The following is a 21,185-nucleotide window of genomic DNA, read 5'->3' as shown; positions in this document are numbered from 1 at the left end:
GAAACATTATTGTCAAAACTCAAAGAACATAATAATGTAATCACTTTTGGGTAAAATCCATTGAAGGGTGAGGCAGTAAGATAAGACAATGTATGATAGAGCAGATTGTTTAGCCAGTTATAGAGAGGGACAGGTGGCAAGAAATGACTGTTTTTTTTTTACTACGTATTCATAGAAACCAAAAAATAAAATGTTCTGAGGCAAAGGAAATACTCAAAAACATGGTGAAGGAAATGTCTAAACACATGGTGGCCTTTGGTGCCCCGTCTTACCCTTTCGCCAGAATAAGGTAGGAGGCTTCGGCTCCCTCTAATTATTGTGTCTGCCGGGAACCACTGTGGCTGCTGTAAAGGTAAAAATTGCTTTAGGCAAAACATACTTTAAGGCCAACTTTCACTTTCCACACCAAACTCCACCTCCATGACTACAATGAAAGACTCTCATCAAACTTTTCATTGGCACCGAGGTTTAAGTAGGACCATGATCACACACAGTTTGTTGCCAGCAACCTTGTTTCTAGTAAATCATGCGAAGTAGGAGATGACAATATTATTTTGCTGTAAAGTCATATCTTTAGCCATGGTACCCTTAAGGGTTTAAAGGCTTTAAAGATATGTGTCAGAGCAGTGTATTTGGCTAGTTTGCCTATAAACATTCCATGAGTATAAATAGACTGCATGAAGTATTTTTCTGGCAGACAAATAATACACGTAAATATGTTTAAAGAGAAATAACAGCAAGGATGCATGTTCACCTTGTTAGGATGTAAGGGAGTGGACAAGTTCATAGCCAATGGAAAGAGGTGAATCTTAGTAAAATATACTAATTCAAAACAACAAACGTAAACTCATAAGATTAATGAAAGTTACATAATTTTGCAGAGAAAGGTGAGGATTATCGTTACATGTGCAAGTGATGTTTTCCTAAACATCAGCCTGCCTATGCAGTCTGTGCTATTTATTGGTACTACACTGATACATCCTTATTATATTTTGTAATTGCACTCTGATCTCACTGCCCATAGGCATGTGTTCACTAATGATGAAGAGTGTCCTGAGAGTTCTCATCTAGAGCTGATTGTAAGGTATTATCCACTATTGCCAACTGCAAAGTGTGTTATGATTAGTTAATACCATGTGCTGAGAGCATAACCCATTAATTGACTACCATGTATGTGAGTGGATATGACAAGAAGAACAGGCAATTAAGAGCTTTTACTACTGAGCATGTGGAGAATACATCTATGAACACCCTTATAGGAAGGCCAAAAAAGCCAATTGCACCTGCTGGCTTCCAGACCTTCATTGAACCTGGAACACAGGTAAATAAGAATACTTAGTGTGATCATTCTACTGCCTTGGACTAGCTGAGCCAGTTTCACGATTTCAGAGATCATTCTAATAAGTATAATAATCAAAAAATGGCCATACTTTGGAACAATATCTGAATATGAAAATCTTGAGCAATTGATACCACACATAGAAAATGTATTTTTGGTAAGTTTAATATCTATGAACTCTCTTTCACTGATTATACTAAGGAATAAAAACAACCAACATTCATACAGGGTGCACAAAAAGCTCTACTTCTATGTTCCTTTAATTAGCTAGAAATAGATTCCCTTCAAATGTGTTGCCATGAACAACAATCATTCACTCAATTCTGCCTCTCAGCATCAATCAATCAGTAGATTTGTATAGCACTTCATGTCACACGTGAAGGTTTACAGGCGATTCAGAAAAGGGGGTGGTGATGAACAGAGTGTCTGAATTAAGCAGACCACTCTTACCCAGTCCAAAGATCAGGGCTTGATCCATCACCGTTATTTATCTCACTACACCATCCCAGCTCAGAACCTGGCTATATGCAAATCAGTCTGTCCCTGGCCCAGTGCATCATGGGAACAGGGCAGACCAAACTGTTCCCATCATGCACTGGGACAGGAACAGACTAATTTGCATATAGCTAGGTTCTGACCTGGGATGGTGCAGTGAGCTAAAAAACGGTGTTGGATCTAGCCCTGATATCTTGACTGGGTGAGAGTATTCTGCTTAATTCAGAAACTCTGTCCATCACCACCCCTTGTTGTTTAATTATTTTGTCCACCATAAGCGTGGAAGGGTATACTCAGATGTGAGTCCCTTGCTCATTGCACCATCAGGATTCAAGCAAGCCGGGCCGAAGACGGCTGTAATGCCAGAAACCGGTCCCCGGAAGCTTGTTTCCTTCCCAGTGAAAGAATTGGCTTGGTAGTTTGGTTTGCCCTGTTCCCATCATGCACTGGGACAGGAACAGACTAATTTGCATATAGCTAGGTTCTGACCTGGGATGGTGCAGTGAGCTAAAAAACGGTGTTGGATCTAGCCCTGATCTCTTGACTGGGTGAGAGTATTCTGCTTAATTCAGAAACTCTGTCCATCACCACCCCTTGTTGTTTAATTATTTTGTCCACCATAAGCGTGGAAGGGTATACTCAGATGTGAGTCCCTTGCTCATTGCACCATCAGGATTCAAGCAAGCCGGGCCGAAGACGGCTGTAATGCCAGAAACCGGTCCCCGGAAGCTTGTTTCCTTCCCAGTGAAAGAATTGGCTTGGTAGTTTGGTTTGCCCTGTTCCCATCATGCACTGGGACAGGAACAGACTAATTTGCATATAGCTAGGTTCTGACCTGGGATGGTGCAGTGAGCTAAAAAACGGTGTTGGATCTAGCCCTGATCTCTTGACTGGGTGAGAGTATTCTGCTTAATTCAGAAACTCTGTCCATCACCACCCCTTGTTGTTTAATTGGTTTACAGGCGATGGCAGAGTCCAGTTGATAAGCCAAACATCTAAGTCTTCCGGGACTTTCAGCACTCTGGAAGAGATGGGGATGTACGGAGATAAAGGGGTAGCTCATTCCATGTTTTTGTTGCTAGGTAGAAGGAACGACCTCTGCATCTGCTATGTCAGATGCGGGGGTGAAGGTTAGAGACGGAAGTGGAGCAGAGATGTATGGTGGGCTGATGCAAGTGCAGTCGATGGTTAAAGTAGGCGGTCCGCAGTTATGTAGGACCTTGTATGCGTGGGCCAGGAGCTTTTCTGTACAGGGAGACACGTTCATTTCCCTGAGGTAGGGGGTGATGTGAATTAGTCTAGGGAGTTCCAGGGCGAGTCTGACTGCTGTGTTCTGTATTGTCTGTAGTCGGTTCGTAGGCTTGGTCAGTGGGGGTCTGAGTTAAGAGGGCCGCCAAGATGCGTCCAAGGGAGAGCTTTTGTTTCTGAAGTGCAGTACCTCTGTCTTGTCTGGGTTGAGTTTCAGGCAGTTGTCCCTCATCCAGTTGGCAATGTCTGTAATGCAGATGATTTTCTTTGGTTCGAAGTGAGGGTAGACTGACTTTTTGCATTCTTCTGGTGAGGAGAGGCGATCCATCTGAGAGCAGCTCCTTGGATGCGTCTGTTGTGCAGCCTTGTGATGAATGTGGGGTGGGAGCCGTATCATAGGCTGCCAAGAGGTCTATGAGAATCAGAGCCACAGTCTCTCCGCAGTCGTGTAGGTCTTAGATGTCATCGGTACCTGCCATGATGACTGTCTTTGTGTTGTGGTTGCTGCGGAATCCAGATTGAGAGGAATCGAGTAGTTCTGTTCCAGTTGTGAGGAGAGTTATTGGTTGATTACTTTTTCTAATACTTTGGCAGGGAATGGGAGCAGGGAGATTGGTTGTCAGTTCTGGAATTCACTGGGATCTGCTAATGGTTTCTTTAGTAGGGGATTGACTTTTGCCTGTTTCCAGTCTTTGAGGCGGTGGCTGTTGCTATTGAGATGTTGAACAAGGCAATGAGAAGGTGGCTGATTTTATTACAAGACCGGATGCTACCATTTACAATAACCTTTTTTGGCAGCCCCAACATTCAGCCCTTTAAAGAACAATAATACATCATAAAGCAATAGAATGTCCAGACAATATGCATGTCCAGAGTCATCATCCTCTTTTATTTGCTCCTTCATTACAGATAAGTACTTCTGTGTTTTGTCCTTGGTAGGTCGCTCCCCACACTGCACAGCACTGCCTGTGTGCCCTTGCCTTAGCCCAGCTGCCGCTGCTGCTGTCTGGGATTCGAGGCCCTCCCTGCTCTTGCCCCTGTTTCTGGTATTTTTATTTTCATTGTAAATTGTATTATTTGTCAGCTCACTGTGTGTTTTTGCCCTTGTGCCCCCTTCCCAGCTGTGCCATTACTGTGTCCCTTTTCCTTTCGGTATCCCTGCTGTTCTGCCCCCCAGTTCCTGCCGCTGCGTCCCCTGCGCCCCCGCCCCCCTGCTCTCCCATTCGCCCGCTCCCACCTCCCAGCTGCTCCTCCCTCCCACCTCTCCTTCCAAAGGCAAGCCCATCTGCACCGTCCATGCCTGGACCGCGCTCAGCACCTGAACCCCTGGCCCCCGCGAGTCCCAACACCGATACGACGCCAACCCCATCCACGCACTCAACACCGGACAAGAACTCACACACTGCCTGGCCACCCCAAAGCGCATTCAAGGGCCCTTTTCCTGCCGGAACTGCAGCTTCACCAGCACACGACCCGCCAGCCCACCCACCAGGAAAGAACCCAACTACCTCAGATGCATTCTTCTCAACACTCGCTCCGCACGCAAACACGCCGTAGTACTCTGGGACCTTCTCTACTCAACCTCCCCAGACGTCACCTTCCTGACAGAGACCTGGCTGAACCCCTACTCTGCACCCGACATCGCTATAGCTATCCCGGACGGCTATAAAATTTCCAGCAGGGACCGCACCAACGGAGTAGGAGTAGTAATCGCCATTGTCCACAGGAACACCCTCAGAGCCTAGACCAGCACCGACGACACCCTCAACATCGCCAAACACCTACACTTCCAGATCCACACCGACCCCAACACCACCCTCAGAGGAACCCTCATCTACAGACCCCCTGGACCCCGACCACAGTTCAGCGATTCCATCTCCGACTTCATCAGCTCACACGCGCTCGCCTCCATAGACTACATCCTCCTTGAGGACCTGAACTTCTACCTCGAGAACAACGACAACAACTCCACCACCCTGATCGACAACCTAGCCAAACTCGGACTCAGACAACTCATCACTACACCCACTCACTCCGCCGGCCACACGCTTGACCCCATCTTCGCCACAAGCCCCCACGTCTCCTTCAACCACACCACCGAACTCCACTGGACCGGCCATCACTGCATCCACTTAACCTTCCGGAAACCCACCATGCACCACCGCACCCAACTGATGCCTCGCCGCTGCTGGAACAAAGTCACCGAAGACCAGCTAACCACCACCCTTGCCCACAGCTTACCCACCGACCCCACCGACGCCGACATCGCCGCCCACATTCTCAGACAGTGGATCGACGACTGAGCCATCACCCTCGCCCCGGTCAAGAAATCCTCCAATAGTCACACCAGTAAGAAAGCAAGCTGGTTCACTGAAGACCTCCAGGCCTCCAAGCAAACCAGCCGAAAGCTGGAGAAGAAGTGGCTCCGTGAACGAACACCGGACAGCTACGCAGTCCACAAGAACGCCACCCGCAGACACCATCACCTCATCAGATCCGCCAAAAGGGCCTCCTTCAAAGACCACCTAGACAACAACAACAGACAACAGCAAGAGAGCCAGCTGGTTCACTGAAGACCTCCAGACCTCCAAGCAAACCAGCCGAAAGTTGGAGAAAAAGTTGCTCCGTGTACGAACACCGGACAGCTACGCAGTCCACAAGAACGCCACCCGCAGACACCATCACCTCATCAGATCCGCCAAAAGGGCCTCCTTCAAAGACCGCCTAGACAACAACGCACAACAGCAAAGAGCTCTCCAACATTGTGAAGGAACTCTCCAACCCCAGCTCCAACACCAACACCAACGACATCCCACCTTCGCAAAACCTGTGCGACTCGATCGCCACCTTCTTCCATCGCAAGATCGCAGACATCCACGACAGCTTCAATGCCATGACCGCCCCGACAACCACTGATACCGCCGCCCCCACGACCACAATTTGCACCAATTGCCTGCTCTCCTGGACAACATCAATGACAATGACACCATCAAGATCATGAGCACTGTCCACTCCAGATCTCCGTCAGACCCATGCCCACACCACATCTTCAACAGAGCCAGCACCAACATCGCAACCCACCTCCGGAAAGCCATCAACATCTCCTTCGAGACAGCAACCATGGCCCTCATCTCCTGGACCTGTCAACCGCCTTCGACACTGTCTGCCACTGCACACTACGAACATGCCTCCACGACGCCGGGATCCAAGAGAAGGCCCTGGACTGGACCACCTCCTTCCTCTCCAGTAGAACACAGAGCGCCCCCCACACCCACCTTCGGCTCCAAAGCCTCCGAGATCATCTGCGGCGTACCCCAGGGCTCATCCCCCTTCCCTACGCTGTTCAAAATCTACATGCAACTCTAGCCCACGTCGTCCGACTGCACGACATCCACATCATCTCCAACGACGACGACACCCAGCTGATCCTCTCTATCACCAAGGACCCCCACACCGCCAAAACCAACCTCCACGAAGGAATGAAGGCCGTTGCCGAATAGAGAAGGAGCAGCCGACTGAAACTGAACTCGGACAAGACGTAGGTCCTTATCCTCGGATCCACCTCTTCAGCCTGGAACAACTCCTGGTGGCCAACCGCATTGGGAACAGCTCCAACACCCACCGCCACGAACACAACACGGGGGTCATCCTCGACTCCACCCTCTCCATGACCAAGCAGATCAATGCTGTTTCTTCCTCCTGCTTCAACACCCTCTGCATGCTTCGCAAGGTCTACAAGTGAATCCCCACTGAATTGAGAAGAACGGTCACCCAGGCCCTCATCAGCAGCAGGTTGGACTACCGAAACGCCCTCTACGCAGGAGCCTCGGCCAGACTCCTGAAACGGCTCCAACGCATCCAGAAAGCCTCTGCACGCCTGGTCCTTGACATCACTCGCCGCAGCCACGTCACATCCCACCTGAGAGACCTGCACTGGCTCCCTGTCAACAATAGGATAACCTTCAAGCTCCTCATCCACACACACAAGGCACTCCACAACACCAGACCAGAGTACCTCAACAGCCTACTCAGCTTCTACACCGCCAGCTCCTCTCCGCTGACCTCGCCCTCGCCACAGTCCCCCGCATCTGAAGAGCGACCTCAGGTGGCAAATCATTCACCCACCTTGCCGACAAGACCTGGAACACACTACCCACCCTCCTACGGCAGACCCAAGACCTGCTAACCTTCAGAAGACTCCTCAAGATCTGGCTTTTCAAGCAGTAGCAGCATTTCCCTCCCCAGCTCCTTGAGACCCTCACAGGTAAGTAGTGCGCTTTACAAATACCATGATTGATTGATTGTTGCTATGTATTGATTGCTGTTAAAGATCATATCTAGTCTTTAGTCATAGCTTGGGACTGCCCTTCCAATTTATAGTTTAGCCTGGTAAGATTTTAGGGAACTTAGTTTAACCTCTGTGTAATATTGTGTCAATAGTTGTTTGACTTGTGTCAATTCCTGCTCGTAAGATCGCTGACGCTGACCATTTGGCTGAGTATATTCGTCGTGTAACACGAGGGCCCAGCATGCATTATCCGGCCTCTTGGTCCCTGATCGGCTTCTTCGCCAATGGTCAGACTGCTTCTATTTCAGTGCCGGCTTTCGAGCTGTAACACCACTTGCTCCTCAGTGCGGCTAATGGCCCACAGCAATTCACACTGCCATTTTTCCCTGCTTTGGGAGGGGGGCGATTGCAGAAGCTTCGGGTCTGAGATCAGGGAAGTATTTGAATGTAAAAGATGACTAGAAAACCTCAATTGGAGATTTTAGGCAGGTTGCCTGGCAGTGTTGGTGGTGGACAAGTGCAACTCTTACAACCTAAGATCTAAGCTATTCTTGACTGGGAGGGTCCAACAACCTAGAACAAAGTCAAGGCATTCCTTGGCTTGACTGTGCATCATAGGAGGTTTTTGAAAGGGTATGGATTAATTTTGGCACCACTCACAGAACTCGCCTTCTAGAAAATTCCCCAGAAAGTAAACTCGACAGTTATGTCAAAACGCTTTTGACACCCTGAAAGAGGCAATGTGCTCAGCACCAATTCTCAAAGCTCCAGACTACACCAAGCAGTTCATTGTGCAGACTGATGCCTCTGAGCTAGGGATAGGAGCAGTTCTATCCCAGACCAATGATGATGGACAAGACCAGCCTGTTGCTTTTATTAGCAGGAGGTTACTCATCAAGGAGCAGCTTTGAAGTGTAATTGAGAGGGAGGCCTATGCTCTGGTTTAGTACCTAAAGAAGTTGAGACCATACCTGTTTGGATCTCACTTCACAGTTCAAACTGACCACAGACCTCTCAAATGAATAATGCAAATGAAAGATGAGAATCCCAAACTTTTGAGGTGGTCCATCTTCCTACAGGGAACAGACTTTACAGTTGAACACTGACCTGGGACTGCCCATTCCAATGCAGATGGACTTTCCAGGTTCTTCCACTTATGAAATTAAAATAAAATGTATAAAGCGACACAATTTCCTAGGGCTACCTAGGCACTAGCAGACACAGACAGGATAAAAATCTGGAAGATATCAAAATTATTTTCTAAATAGCCAAGTTTTTAGATTCTGCCTGAATGCCAGTAGATCTGTCTTAATAGTTTAGTCGGGAGTGAGTTCCACAGCCTTATTGTGCATGAGATGAATCTGCTACCATCCCAGTGGGCTTTTTTAAATCTGTGGATTACAAGGTTTCTACTGGTGGATGAGCATAGGGAGCGTGATGGGATATAGCGTTGAAAACGCTGTATCAAATATTGAGGGCCTACACCTTGTTGTGATTTGAAGGCAATACAGAGTGTCTTAAACTCGATTGGTTTACCTATTAGGAGCCAGTCTAATTGGATCAATGCTTGAGATGTAACCGTGCTGCGGCATTCTGCAGCGTTTGTAACTTATGTAAAAATTGATTTTGAATAATAATAAAAAGCTTGTTGCAGTAGTCTACTTTGGATGAAATAAGAGTTGTAACGAACATCTTTTGAAAGCTCAATGGAATGAAAGGCAACACTTTCCTTAGAGTTTTCAAAATGAAAAAAGACAAGGAAGTAATGTGATTGATTTGTCCCTCAAAAGATAGCTAAGTTTCAATAATTACTCCAAGGTTTTTTACTTTACCACTGGGGATCCTGGGGCCATCAGGTGTTCGACGAAAAAGAGGGGTTATTACCAAACAACAGGATACCAGTCTTTGAGGAATTTAATTTTAGGCAGATGCTGCTCATCCACTTCCTGATATGAAGCATACAGTTGTGAAACTGAACTGCTGTGGCTTCAGGATTATCAGTGACAGATACAACAATCTGTGTGTCATCTGCATGTGAAACCAGAGAGAAACCAAATGAGCTGATTGGAGTTGCAAGTGGGGTAACATAGACTTTAAATAGAGTGGGGCTCAGGGGTTAGGCCTGAGGGACCCCACAGGGCAAAGAGAAGGTTGATGAGTTAAAATCACTTTGAGAGACTGTCTGGATACGGTCAGCCAGAAAAGAGGTGATGAACTTGAATGCATTGTCTTTGATCCTAATTGATTCAAGGTGATCAATTAAAATAGGGATTAACCTTATCATATGTGGCTGAAAGATCCAAGAGGAGCAGAGCCGCATTTCCTCCACTATGTATCATCTGCCTGATTTCTTCCGTGGCTGAAATCAACACCAGTTCGGTACTATGATAACTACGAAATCCGAACTGTGTGATATCAAGACTCTTTGTTTTGTCTAAAAAGGCAGTTAATTCCTGGTTGACGATTTTTTTTAACCAATTTGGCAGGTAAAGGTAATCGAGTAATTGGTCGATAATTGTTGGGGTCAGCAGTATCTAAGATATTTTTTTTTAATAAAGGAAGAATAGACCCTATCTTCCAGTCTATTGGAAAATATCCTGCTTCAAAGAGGTTGTTTAACATGGCCGTGAGGTGTGAGCTATCACCCCTGGGACCAAGTGAAGTATCTTGGCCGGATATGGGTCCTGTGGTGAGCCCAATTTAATCTGCATCAGTGTCTTTTGTGTCTGATCCACCGTCAGAGACCCAAAATGGGATAGGGTACTCACATTATGCTCGTCCTTCGCTGGTTTGTTTAAAATGACAGTTTGACTAATATCTAGAAAAGACCAATAGAGAGATTTAACTTTGTCTTGGAAGTGAAGTGCTAGTTTGTTACAGAATTGTTGATTATTATTAGGATTCTTTGGATCTGGAAGTTTTTTAACTGTTTGAGAATAATTCCTTAGAGGAGTTCACATTTCCTTCTATTTTTGCTTCAAAGAATTTCTTTATCTCAATTAGAATCATTTTTTTGTAGATCTGTAAATTGACTTTATATCTCTCTTTATTTTCTGGTGTATACTCAAGTCTCCATTTATGTTCTGATCGCTTACTTTCCTGCTTTTTCCATCTAGTATCTCAGGTAAACCAGGGTTCAGAGGGATTAGTCTTATGGCTATGAAGGTTCTTTGCTGGAGCTAACTGAGTTAGTGATACGTCCAGCCATTGATGATAGGCTGACCAATGGAGTTTAATGAATAAGAGCTGAATTAAACTGACCAGCATCAATAGTACTCCATAGGCGTCGAGTAGAACTTCCAATTTGTGGGCATTATTTTTTTTGCCTCAGATAGGCCATTTAGCTCAAACATGCTCACCTTATGGTCAGCCCATGTCAAGGGAAGGGAAGATGTCCAGATGAGCTGTGGATTGTCCATGACAATGCCATCAAGAAGATGCCCAGCTTTGTGTGAGGAGCCCTGGACAATTTGTGTTAGTACTGCACCATCCATATTAACCATTAAGTTCAGAGACTCTGAATCAAACGGGTTTTCCATATGGAAAGTAAAATCGCCTAGAATAGTAAAATCTTTGGCGTCAGCTTTTAATTCTAGGAGACTACCAATTGATTTTGTAAAGGCTGTTCTAGACCCAGGTGGTCGATAACTGAGAAGTCCATTGAAAGAATAGTGACCATTAAGTTCAATTTTAGAATGTATAGATTCACAGAGTGACCTATGAGGAATGATATTGAAAATAGTTTTCAATTATCTCTGGATATGATTGGAAGCCCTCCGCCCTTTTTTAGTGGGCCGTCATGTCTAAATATTCTGAACCCCGTGGGTAATGCAGATATTCGGTCTCATCAGATGATGAATCTGCCCAGGTTTCAGTGATAAAGGCCAGATCAATATTCTGACTCTCCATAAAGACCGCGAAATTTAGTGCATGCCTAACAAGCAATCTGGTATTGCTAAGGGTACAACTACAACTTATTTTAAATTGTTTAGAGGGTGCCTCTGGCAATTTAGTAGAAGCTAAAGAGGTACAATGAAAGTTAGTGAGGAAGAAATCGCAAACCAAGCATTTTGGGCCACTTGTGCAGCAGTGAGGGTCTAACTGAAGACCCAGGCAATGCCTACATAAGGCATTGATAAGAAAACAGGGAATCCCTAGAATAGATAATAGGTCCCTTAATTTCTGAGGCCAAACTAACAGGGGGCTGGCGCTGAGTGCAGTCCGAGCTTGGATGGGCGCAGATGGGCTTACCTACGGCACACCAGTAGCGCGCCAGCTGCGCGCCTGGCCCTGCATCTGCTTAAGAAGCCCCCAGGTACGGGAAAAAATAAAAATGCTAGACCGTCACCCACCCAAAATATCTGCCAGCAAAGGAACAAAGAGAAGAGAAAAAGGAACTCTCTCTGTAAAAACGGAAGAACACGCGGCGAACCAGAGAGTGAGGCAGAAAATATAGGAGGTAGGATGCTCCCTAGTTGCGGTGGGAGCGAGTATCAAGAGCAACAATCAACCCCCAATCATAGTTTTAAAAAGTTAAAAAGTGCACAGGAATGTAATATACTTTACAAATATTTAAGCGCGAAAGAAAAAAAAAGTGAAAGCACGTCTTACTAGTGTCTTTTAGTGACAATTAAGGCTTGCTAATGAAAGGTTAGTCTCCTCCTCTTTTGTTTGGGGCTGTGTAGGAAAGATCCCCTTTTTGAATGGGTGCCCCCTACTTTTTGCCTGATGTTTGATGCTTCTTGACTAAGTGTGCCCTGGGCTCCTGCTAATCAGGTACGCAGACCGGTGTTCTTTCCCCAAAACTGAACCTTTTCTCCCTCATTGGCACTCTTCTTGACTTCGGTCATAGACCTGCACTCTCCCTGCAGCTCCTGCTCTTCGTCGCTGCCTGCGGAGCCCCTGGCCCTGTGTGTTCGAGGCTGCTGCCTCCGAGGTTTTGCGATCCTGGTCTAATTGTGTTTGTTTACTTGTTGCTAATCTGTTTCTGCCACTCTCCAGCATCTGTCTTTGTGTTTATCTTTATTTTGTTTTATTGTTAATTATTCTAATTCCCTCCTCATCTGTGCCTGCTCTCTCGCGCTTCCCCTGTTCCCGCCACTGCTGCCCTGACACCGCCCCTCTACCAGCGCCTGTTCGATTTTCATCAGTACAGCTTCATGATCAGCATGGCTTAGTTCATCAACAATGCAACTTGATACAGCAAGCAAGGAAGAGAAATCGCTGTGATATTATCTCGAAAGAGAGAAGACACTCACCCGCAAAGAAAGAGCCTAAAGTAAGTATGCAGGATTTCTGACAGCAGTCGATCCAATATCCGTGCAGTTGACGGGTAAAGTTAGGATTAGAACCTATATAACAAAATGTGTTAAATAATTTAATTACCAACATCTGCATTTTCGGATAGGCCCAAATAGAGTCAATCTCAAAACGAGTTTGCTTCAAATAGACACTATCGATAATGCCAAAGTGTGGGGTGATATTGGTTCCCCGAAAGAGAGGAATTCTGGAAACAATCCGCCTAGCTGGTTCGCACCACAATGCTTTCACTAGTCTGGACATGAATGCTGCTAGAAAGTAGAAACGTAAATCTGGTAATTAAAGTCCACCCTCCAGTCATGGTTGCTGTAACATATGTATGTTAGCCCTAGGCTTTTTATACCCCCAAATGAACTTTTGCCAGATAGCTTCTGTCTGTGTAAAAACTATTTGGCTAAATATAATGGTATGCCAGAAAAAGGTATAGGTAGCAAGGGAGAATTATCATTGTGATTAGGTTGCATTGACAGATTATACCAATGTGAAAATGATGCCACTTACTCAATCTCTCCTGTGTTCTGCCGGATAGTACGCCATAATTAGATTCCCTTACATCCTCCATTTTCACAGAGACTTCGGTCCCCAGGTAGGTCACCGAATTGATCAATCGCCTATCATCCCAAGAAGGGACTGTGATGGTGAGGAGCAGGGTCTTATCAAAGTTTAGTTTGTACCCAGAGTTAGCCCCACACTCATTAGCCAATTTTTCAAAAGCTGCCTGAGAATCCTCTGGGGCAAAGGTCATGGTGGTAATGTCGTCCGCACAGGCAAGCACTTTGAGCTCACATTGATCCGCAGCAAAGCAGTATTTCTCAGGCTCATGAGGGCTTGAATTTAAGGTTCTATATAATGCACAAAGAGCAAAGGTGAAAGTGGACATCAAGTTATGGGTGCCACGATTTATCTAAATTAGGTTGGTAGAAGACCCTGAACATTAAACCCTAGCCTTAAGATTCTGGTCAAGCTGTTGAATCAAAGCAATAAAGCGCGGCAAAAAGCCTTACACAGCCATAATGGCCCTAAGAAAAGGTCATGAACCCCAGTCAAAGGCCTTTTCAGGGTCCAACATGATTGCTCTGCCCTGATTTCCCTGAGCACAGCCTGCCTCAAATGCAGTGATAACAATATTGACATGGGCAGTGTTTTACCTCCCTGGAACAAAACCATGTTGATTTTCATCAAAAAGATCAGAAATAACCATTGCTAAAGCTTGTTTCCTAAAATTTAAGTATACATCTTGGGATCAGCATTAATCAAAGAAATAGGCTGATATGAACCACTGAGAAAGGGATCTTTCCCTGTCTTAGGAAGGATGACGATGTGGGTCTATTTTTTTAAATTTTGCAAGTAATTCAAAAGAGTTGAATAGAGCATGGAGAACTGGTAATATAAGATGTGACAATCTAACATAGAAATTCAATGGAAGTTGATCGGTGCCATAGGCCTTACCTCGCACCAGCTAGCCAATAGCGTTTTACACTTCAAAGACTGATATTTGACCTTCTTGCTTAAGCTATTTTGTAGCAGACAGTTTCCGATGATGGTGGACCCGAAGAAACTGGATGATCTGGTCTGTGGAAAGGACCAATTCCTAGTCACACAACTTCTGATAAATGCTGTGGAACTCCTCTTGGATAAGGGCAGGATTTTTCACAATAGTCCCTTGAGAGTCCTTGATCCCAGAAATTGCAGCTTCATTAGCCCTATCACAAAACCGGAAAGATAACACTCAGCCCATTTCTTCGATAAAGAATTGTGATCTGATATAACCCTAGGATTAATGGAAACTCTCTGCAAATATGGACACCCTCAACTCACAACTTGTGCAAGTTCAGAAGGTTCAGAAAAGCCATAAAACTCTCTTGAGAGCAGTCAAGAGCCAGATCCCATGACATGTAGTTCCAATGACCATGCTCTAATCAAGCGTTTAAGATTTGGAGAATAGGTCTCACCAGAATAACCTCAAGATATTGAGGATCTCGAGGGATCAGAGGACCAATCCTAGAGGCTAAATATTTTGGTTGTTTAGGGAAGCCTTTTCGACACTGGAGTGCTGGACATGGACAGCATGATTCAGAGAGCCCATCGCTATCCATTCTCATATCCTCGTTATTCACAAGCCATCCTGATATATGTGGGTAACTTCCTCCTCCCTCAGTAGATAAACATGGATGCTCATCCAGGATCACCAGTGAAGCGGCTGGATTGGACTTTTTTGTTCGATCAGATTTCTCTCATGAGACTGTAGTTTGGCATTGGAAGTTGAGAGAGCATATTCCGGAACTTCAAAAGCTTGGAACTTCGGTTTCATTACTGGAGCCAGCAAACCTGTGCATCCAATATGAGGAGCAAATGTATTCATATATTAAACAGCCTGGGGTGAGGAGCTCTTGACCAAGTCAGTGGAGGGAAATAAGGAGACTAATGGATCTGGTTGATTCTCGTTTGTCTTTTTCTTCTTGATTCTTTTTCCTTGTAGGTTGTTACAGAGTGGTTAACTTAGTTTCTCGGGTACGCCTTCCCTCTTTTCTTTTTTTATTTCTCTCTGTTAATGGAAGCTTTAGGTCTGCAGGGTCAGCTGACACCTAGGTTAGATTTCATGAAGGTTTCATGAGGGTTCTTCATTTATTAATTATGGCTCTGGGTAAAAACATTTTTGGTCCTTTGCACGGGTGTCTCGGGCGGTCACTGCCCTACCCCTTTAGTTCTTTTTCCCACATCCATCCTTGGTCTGCGGTGCTCTGGGGGGTAGGGGACTTTATATACTCATGTCTACTGCAGTGCTAGTGGTATTCTTTTGACCAGGGTTGGTCAGCCCTTTTTCTGGGACTTGCATGGAAGAGATAGGGTTGGGGGAAGGCTGGGGTTCGGGGTGGGTGGCGGGGCCAGGGTCTGGGTCACTTTTGTCTTTATACTGATTTTTTTGTTGGAATGTTTGGTCAGGTTGTTGGGGAAAAAATGAGGCCTTATGGTTGTGGATGGTAACGTTAGGACCAAGAATTATTCTGTGCTGTTGTTCTCTTTCAGGGTGTGCAAGTTATTCAATCAAGAATGTCAAGGTTTAGCCTGGGGTGTGGTCCTGACCAGCATCTTCATATTCTTTTGTGGAATATCAATTAAATGTAAGCATCTAATAAGCAAAAATTAATTAAAGAGGTTCTACGCTATCTTCATCCACATTTAGTTGGCCTACAGTAAACTCAGTTCTTGAATAAACACGCCTCCCCTCTTATTGATTTCTGGGATGAAGTTCTATCCTCAGCTTGCTTCACTTCTCTCGGAGAGGGATTGCCCTACTGGCTCAGGATAGGTGGATGATGGCTCATAGCAACAGACAACAGGGGCCTATTATGCACTATGCAATGTGTACTCAACTGGGCCAACACTGATGATCCTGTGGTCTTTAATTGTCAGTTTTCTAAGCTACATCAATGGTCAGAACCATTGATGATTTGCGTGGACTTCAACATCATCCTTAACCCGTGGATAGACTCATCTTTTAGTATTCAAGAGCTAAACTCTTCTTCTTCAAGAAGCACCTGTAGCTAAAAGGAAATAGCTAGGGCTGTTTTGTTGCATGTAATGAGATCTTATGCTCTGGTGGATATGTCTGCCGATATTCTCAGATGGCAGAACATGGATTTACATATTTTCCTGCCTCTCGTAAATCTTTTTCTCTGATATATATGTTCCCTGCTAGCCAAGCTCGTATGTCCCATTGTGGGGCCAGATACGAGTTTGGCAGTGCAGCGTCGGTTTTGCCCTGCAGCCGCACCACCAAACCCGTGGTCAGGCCACCCGCCCGATTACAAGTAATTCTTGTGTTTGGCGGGCTATTATTTGAGGTTAAAAAGGGGGGATTTCTTCCCTTGGCGAGCAACTGAAGTTACACAGACATAATAGTTGTCTAGGTCAACTGAACACAGTAAATAGGTTTTGTACGCTATAATGCACCCACACAGTAACAGTATAGTTTTGTTATTTATTTAGTAAAAAATGTTTCTATATATTACATTGCTTAAAAACAAGCCATTGCGCGCCTTTATAAAAACAGTTTACAATTACATTAACATCATTTTATACACATAATAGTTAAAAACACATTAAATCACAAATAATTTTCATCAACATGAATTGATTAAAGAGAAACAAGAAACACATTGGGGGAGATACAAACAGACACTTCTTATAGGTCTTTATATTTAGCACATCTGGAAACCTGGTATTCACAGAATCTAAACCTGGACCCGTTGTATATCTTGTCTACAGGATAGATTTGGTTTCTTGATTGTGCAACAATGGCGTTGACGCGTTTCGATGGCCTTTATTGATACTCTGCCATCTTTTTCAAGACTAAATGATCAGTCTCTCCTGCTTCTGGGCACTGGTTGGTTGCCACTTGCAAAGAGATTATCTGGTTACATCACCCTAAGTTGTATCTCTAGGATTTCTCTTGCGTCATCTTTTGAGTCTTAAAGCGTTCCTTCTTAATTTTAAAATCGCTTCTCCTAGAAGCCGCTCTTTCTTTGACTGTAGGTTTCACCTTATTACTTATTTTTTTAAATGGACACTGCCCTCGGTGATTCTTCCTTTAACTTTTGTGTATACGGGCTGTCTGTTAATCCTTATTAGTTGCCCCAAAATATAACTATTTGCCAAATCTCAATCTCGTGATTCTTTAAGGGTAAGAGTAAAACTATCGCGGGGTGGGTTCTTCTTATGGCATGGGTCTCGTTTTTCTGATGATAAACAGTCCGAAAAGTCTCCCACTCCCGATAGCCTTGAATCTTGTGTGCTCCTCTTTTTACGACTCAAAAGGTGCGCAATGGCTTGTTTTTAAGCAATGTAATATATAAAACATTTTTTACTAAATAAATAACAAAACTATACTGTTACTGTGTGGGTGCATTATAGCGTACAAAACCTATTTACTGTGTTTAGTTGACCTAGACAACTATTATGTCTGTGTAACTTCAGTTGCTCGCCAAGGGAAGAAATTCCCCATTTTTACTGTTTAAAGTACTCTATTCCCCTGGTGTGCTAAGGGGTCACTCTCAAATTATAAAACTATTATTTGACGTTCTCATTGCAGTTCCTCCGAAAGTGGGCACCACAATGGGAACGCCAAAAACAGTTCCTGCACGGTATGGCGTGCAATGACAATGACGTGCAGGTAATGGGGTGCATGCACACAGGGGGGCACATGTAGTGCTCCCTGCATGCACCCCATGTCCCTGAGGCACAAGGAGGCCCTTGAATGAAAGGCAATGCTAAAATGGACATTTATAGCACGTGTTGGAAGATTATGATTGACTCATGTTGAATTTTTAAAGAAAAAAGGAAAGTTAAAATAACTCTTTATAGCCTGCCCGTTATGACAGATCATATGAATAAATTTAAATCTAATCATGTATTTTAGCGAATACAATTGAAATATGTTGCTTTTGTTTACGATGGATCAGTTGTATTTCATGCTAATCAGAGTTTGTTTATTTACAACTGATTTTGTATCACCAGTAATCAGACAGAATACAGATGTGCTGCCCAAAAAAGAAGCTCTGTAGACTGGTCATGCTACAACTCTTTGCTCGGCTTAGAGGATACCCTTTTTCACAAGAGAATCTTATATATTTATTTTGAGTTAAAATTGACAATTCATGCTTGTGTTTTAATTCATGAAGAGCAAGCATCTTGCCACTCTTCTGCATACACATAGCAAAGATGTAAATGGCTATCCTGCTACAGGACTTTTCGCTCATCAAAACATCTCAGTATTTCTGCGTATCTCTATATTGTTGTGGCAGCAGTTTACTTCATGAATGTTCAGCTTCAAGATATTTCATCATAGTGGAGCTCAGCATCCTGAATTGCATAATCAAAATTGGACAATTGTCCTTCAGATTTCAGCTTTAAATGTGTCTCACACAAATAACATGTGACAGAAATACATCCATGGAGGATAAAGGAAACACAGAAATGTATAAGTAATTCCCCCCTCTGACGTCCCATCTTACTTACCCAGTCTCCATCAGAATTGTATAGTATGACACTGAACATCATGTAGCTGCTCCTCTGTGTAATTCGGGCTTGGAATGTCCAGACTCTTAGCTATAAATACACAAAAAAGAGAGCCAGGCACAACCCAGTACAAGGCCCACCTTCAGTAACCGCCATCTCTGCCCTCCACAAATTATCCCTCTCCTATCACTAGACCACACTTCCCAGATCACTCAGCTTAAGTAAGGAATGGCTACATAATCATCAAGGTTGTCTTTATGATTTCATGCAGAATAGTAGATGAAATAACATTTACCTGGAATGCTATTGGCATCAGGAATCTTTAAAGATTCACTCACTTTGAATAGATCTTAACATTAGAAGAGAATCCCACATCATCTAGATATAACACACTTATGTTGACCTTTGCACTTTAAAGCAGTACCTTCAAGGGAGAAGTTACTGAAGCTCCAGTTTGCAAAATATGCAGAGGGCACAAGGTTATCACTTTGCAGTCATATCTTCAGTTCTGCAACATTCAGTGCATCCTAGAAGGTATGGCTATTACCAGGACAAACATGGCATTCCATTTGTCCCCTTTATGTGGGGTCACTAGGGACAGGAACATTTAAAACGGCCAACATAAAGTTCAAGGCAAAACAGAACTCTTACAGGCTTATTGAATCCAATGTAAATTTCTATTGTTTGGGACACTGCTGCAGATATGAAAATCACCACGTTGTTGAACAATCAAGCAATCAAGCCAAATATTATGTTTCAGGTAGAAAGTACTGCAGGGTCACTGAAAAAATGTTCTTTGAAAAACGTGTCCCAAGATAAGTGAGCATGAATACCAATGAGTGACTTTTGGTCAAGACATTATTAGAAAGACAAGGAATAGGTGAATGTTAGGTATCATGCTGAATAACTATTCTAAAGGCCATTTCTTCATCGCTAGCATGGGAGGACAAGGGAAACATTCAAGACATAGTTCCAACTCAATTACTAGCATCTCCTCTCACCTACCATTACTCCCCCAGCAGCATGACGTATGTGCGTAACCATTTGGGTGCTCCCATGTGTCATTCCACCTGTGGCAGGCCAAAAGGGTAGCTGCGAAAGATACCAAAAAACAGGCAGTAGGCAAAAAAGACTTCAAAACCTGACTGCACTAAACATTATTACAACCTGTCTCCTCTCAGATCAGTCTAGAGACCCAAATCTTGGATAGGTAGAAAGATAATCACTGGGCGTTAGAAAAGGGAATAGTTTTTACCTGTATTGTGATTTGTCTAGAAAAGGCAGCTTTTATAATTTCCTGTAGTTTGCATATATCCACAAAATCTAATGAGAAGACTACAGCCTATCTCTTGCTTGAGATATATCTAAATTGATCTCAATCTCTCTCTCTCTCTCTCTCTCTCTCTCTCTCTCTCTCTTTCTCTCTTTCTCTCTCTCGCTCTTTTTTTTGTTTGAGGACAATAAAAGAATACATTTCCTACATCTCCGGTGGTTCGTGAATTTCTGTTTGGCAGAAGCAATCGCACGGAAGACGGAGCATCTTTATTGTCTTGATTTATATATATATATGGGGGTGGAGCAGCTCTTCATCAATCAGGAGGGGGCTGGATACTTAATCCGGGATACACGCCTGCTTCTTGTTTTGCTACACCCTCGGCGCTGAAGAAGGCACAGACGCCGAAATGCATTCGCCACAGTGGGTGTGTTGAATCGCCATGGCTTGTGGCTTTGAATAAAGATGCATCTCACGTTTCCCCTGCTGTGGCCTCTTCTTATTTTTGGAGGAGTTTCTTGGACATTTTGCAGAGCAAGCTCTAGTGTCGTGCTTAAGAGGCCCCCGCATCTTCAAGAGGCCTTGGACTTGCTGGCCTCCGCTTCGGTGGAATGTCGTTGGAATCCAGGGTACTGGAACGACTTTGGCCCACCTCCAGGCCCGGGAGGAGATGGGGCGGTGTTGAAGTCACTCGACATCACGCTGGGCGAGGTGGATTCCCTGCCTTGCCCCCGCCGAAAGGATTCCTGTGGCATGGGGGTTGATGCGGTCTGGGGACTCGAGGGGGCACTTTGTTTTAAGGTCACATGGACTTTAGAGGTTCACCAACATCTGAGCGCTGATCCACTCCCCACAATACCTGCCAGTATTGAACATTGCATGCTGGGACCTGTAGGCGCCATCCACGAGGTGGCTAGAAGGAGGTATAAGGCGATTGGTACTTACCTTGGGGGCGGAGCAGCTCTTCATCAATGAGGAGGGGGCTGGATACTTAATCCGGGATACACGCCTGCTTCTTGTTTAGCTACACCCTCGGCGCTGAAGAAGGCACAGACGCCGAAATGCATTCGCCACAATGGGTGTTTTGAATCGCCATGGCTTGTGGATTTGAATAAAGATGCAACTCACGTTTCCCCTGCTGTGGCCTCTTCTTCTTTTTGGAGGAGTTTCATGGATATCACTGTGCTAATCCTATGCTTAAAAAC

At 44.6% G+C, this 21,185-nt stretch overlaps 1 protein-coding gene across 1 annotated transcript in view; it reads right to left on the bottom strand.

The window, feature by feature from the left end:
- Positions 1-21,185, bottom strand: part of LOC147708718 (uncharacterized) — a 202,925-nt gene that overhangs the window by 108,934 nt on the left and 72,806 nt on the right. Inside the window, exon 11 of the mRNA XM_086925388.1 lies at positions 273-344. Within this exon, the coding sequence (XP_086781514.1) occupies positions 273-344 (72 nt within the window). The remainder of the gene's footprint in view (positions 1-272; positions 345-21,185) is intronic.

The sequence above is a fragment of the Lissotriton vulgaris genome, chromosome 6 (genome assembly GCF_964263255.1).
Source record: "Lissotriton vulgaris chromosome 6, aLisVul1.2, whole genome shotgun sequence".
Classification (NCBI taxonomy): Eukaryota; Metazoa; Chordata; class Amphibia; order Caudata; family Salamandridae; genus Lissotriton; species Lissotriton vulgaris.
This window is presented reverse-complemented; position numbering and strand designations above follow the sequence as displayed.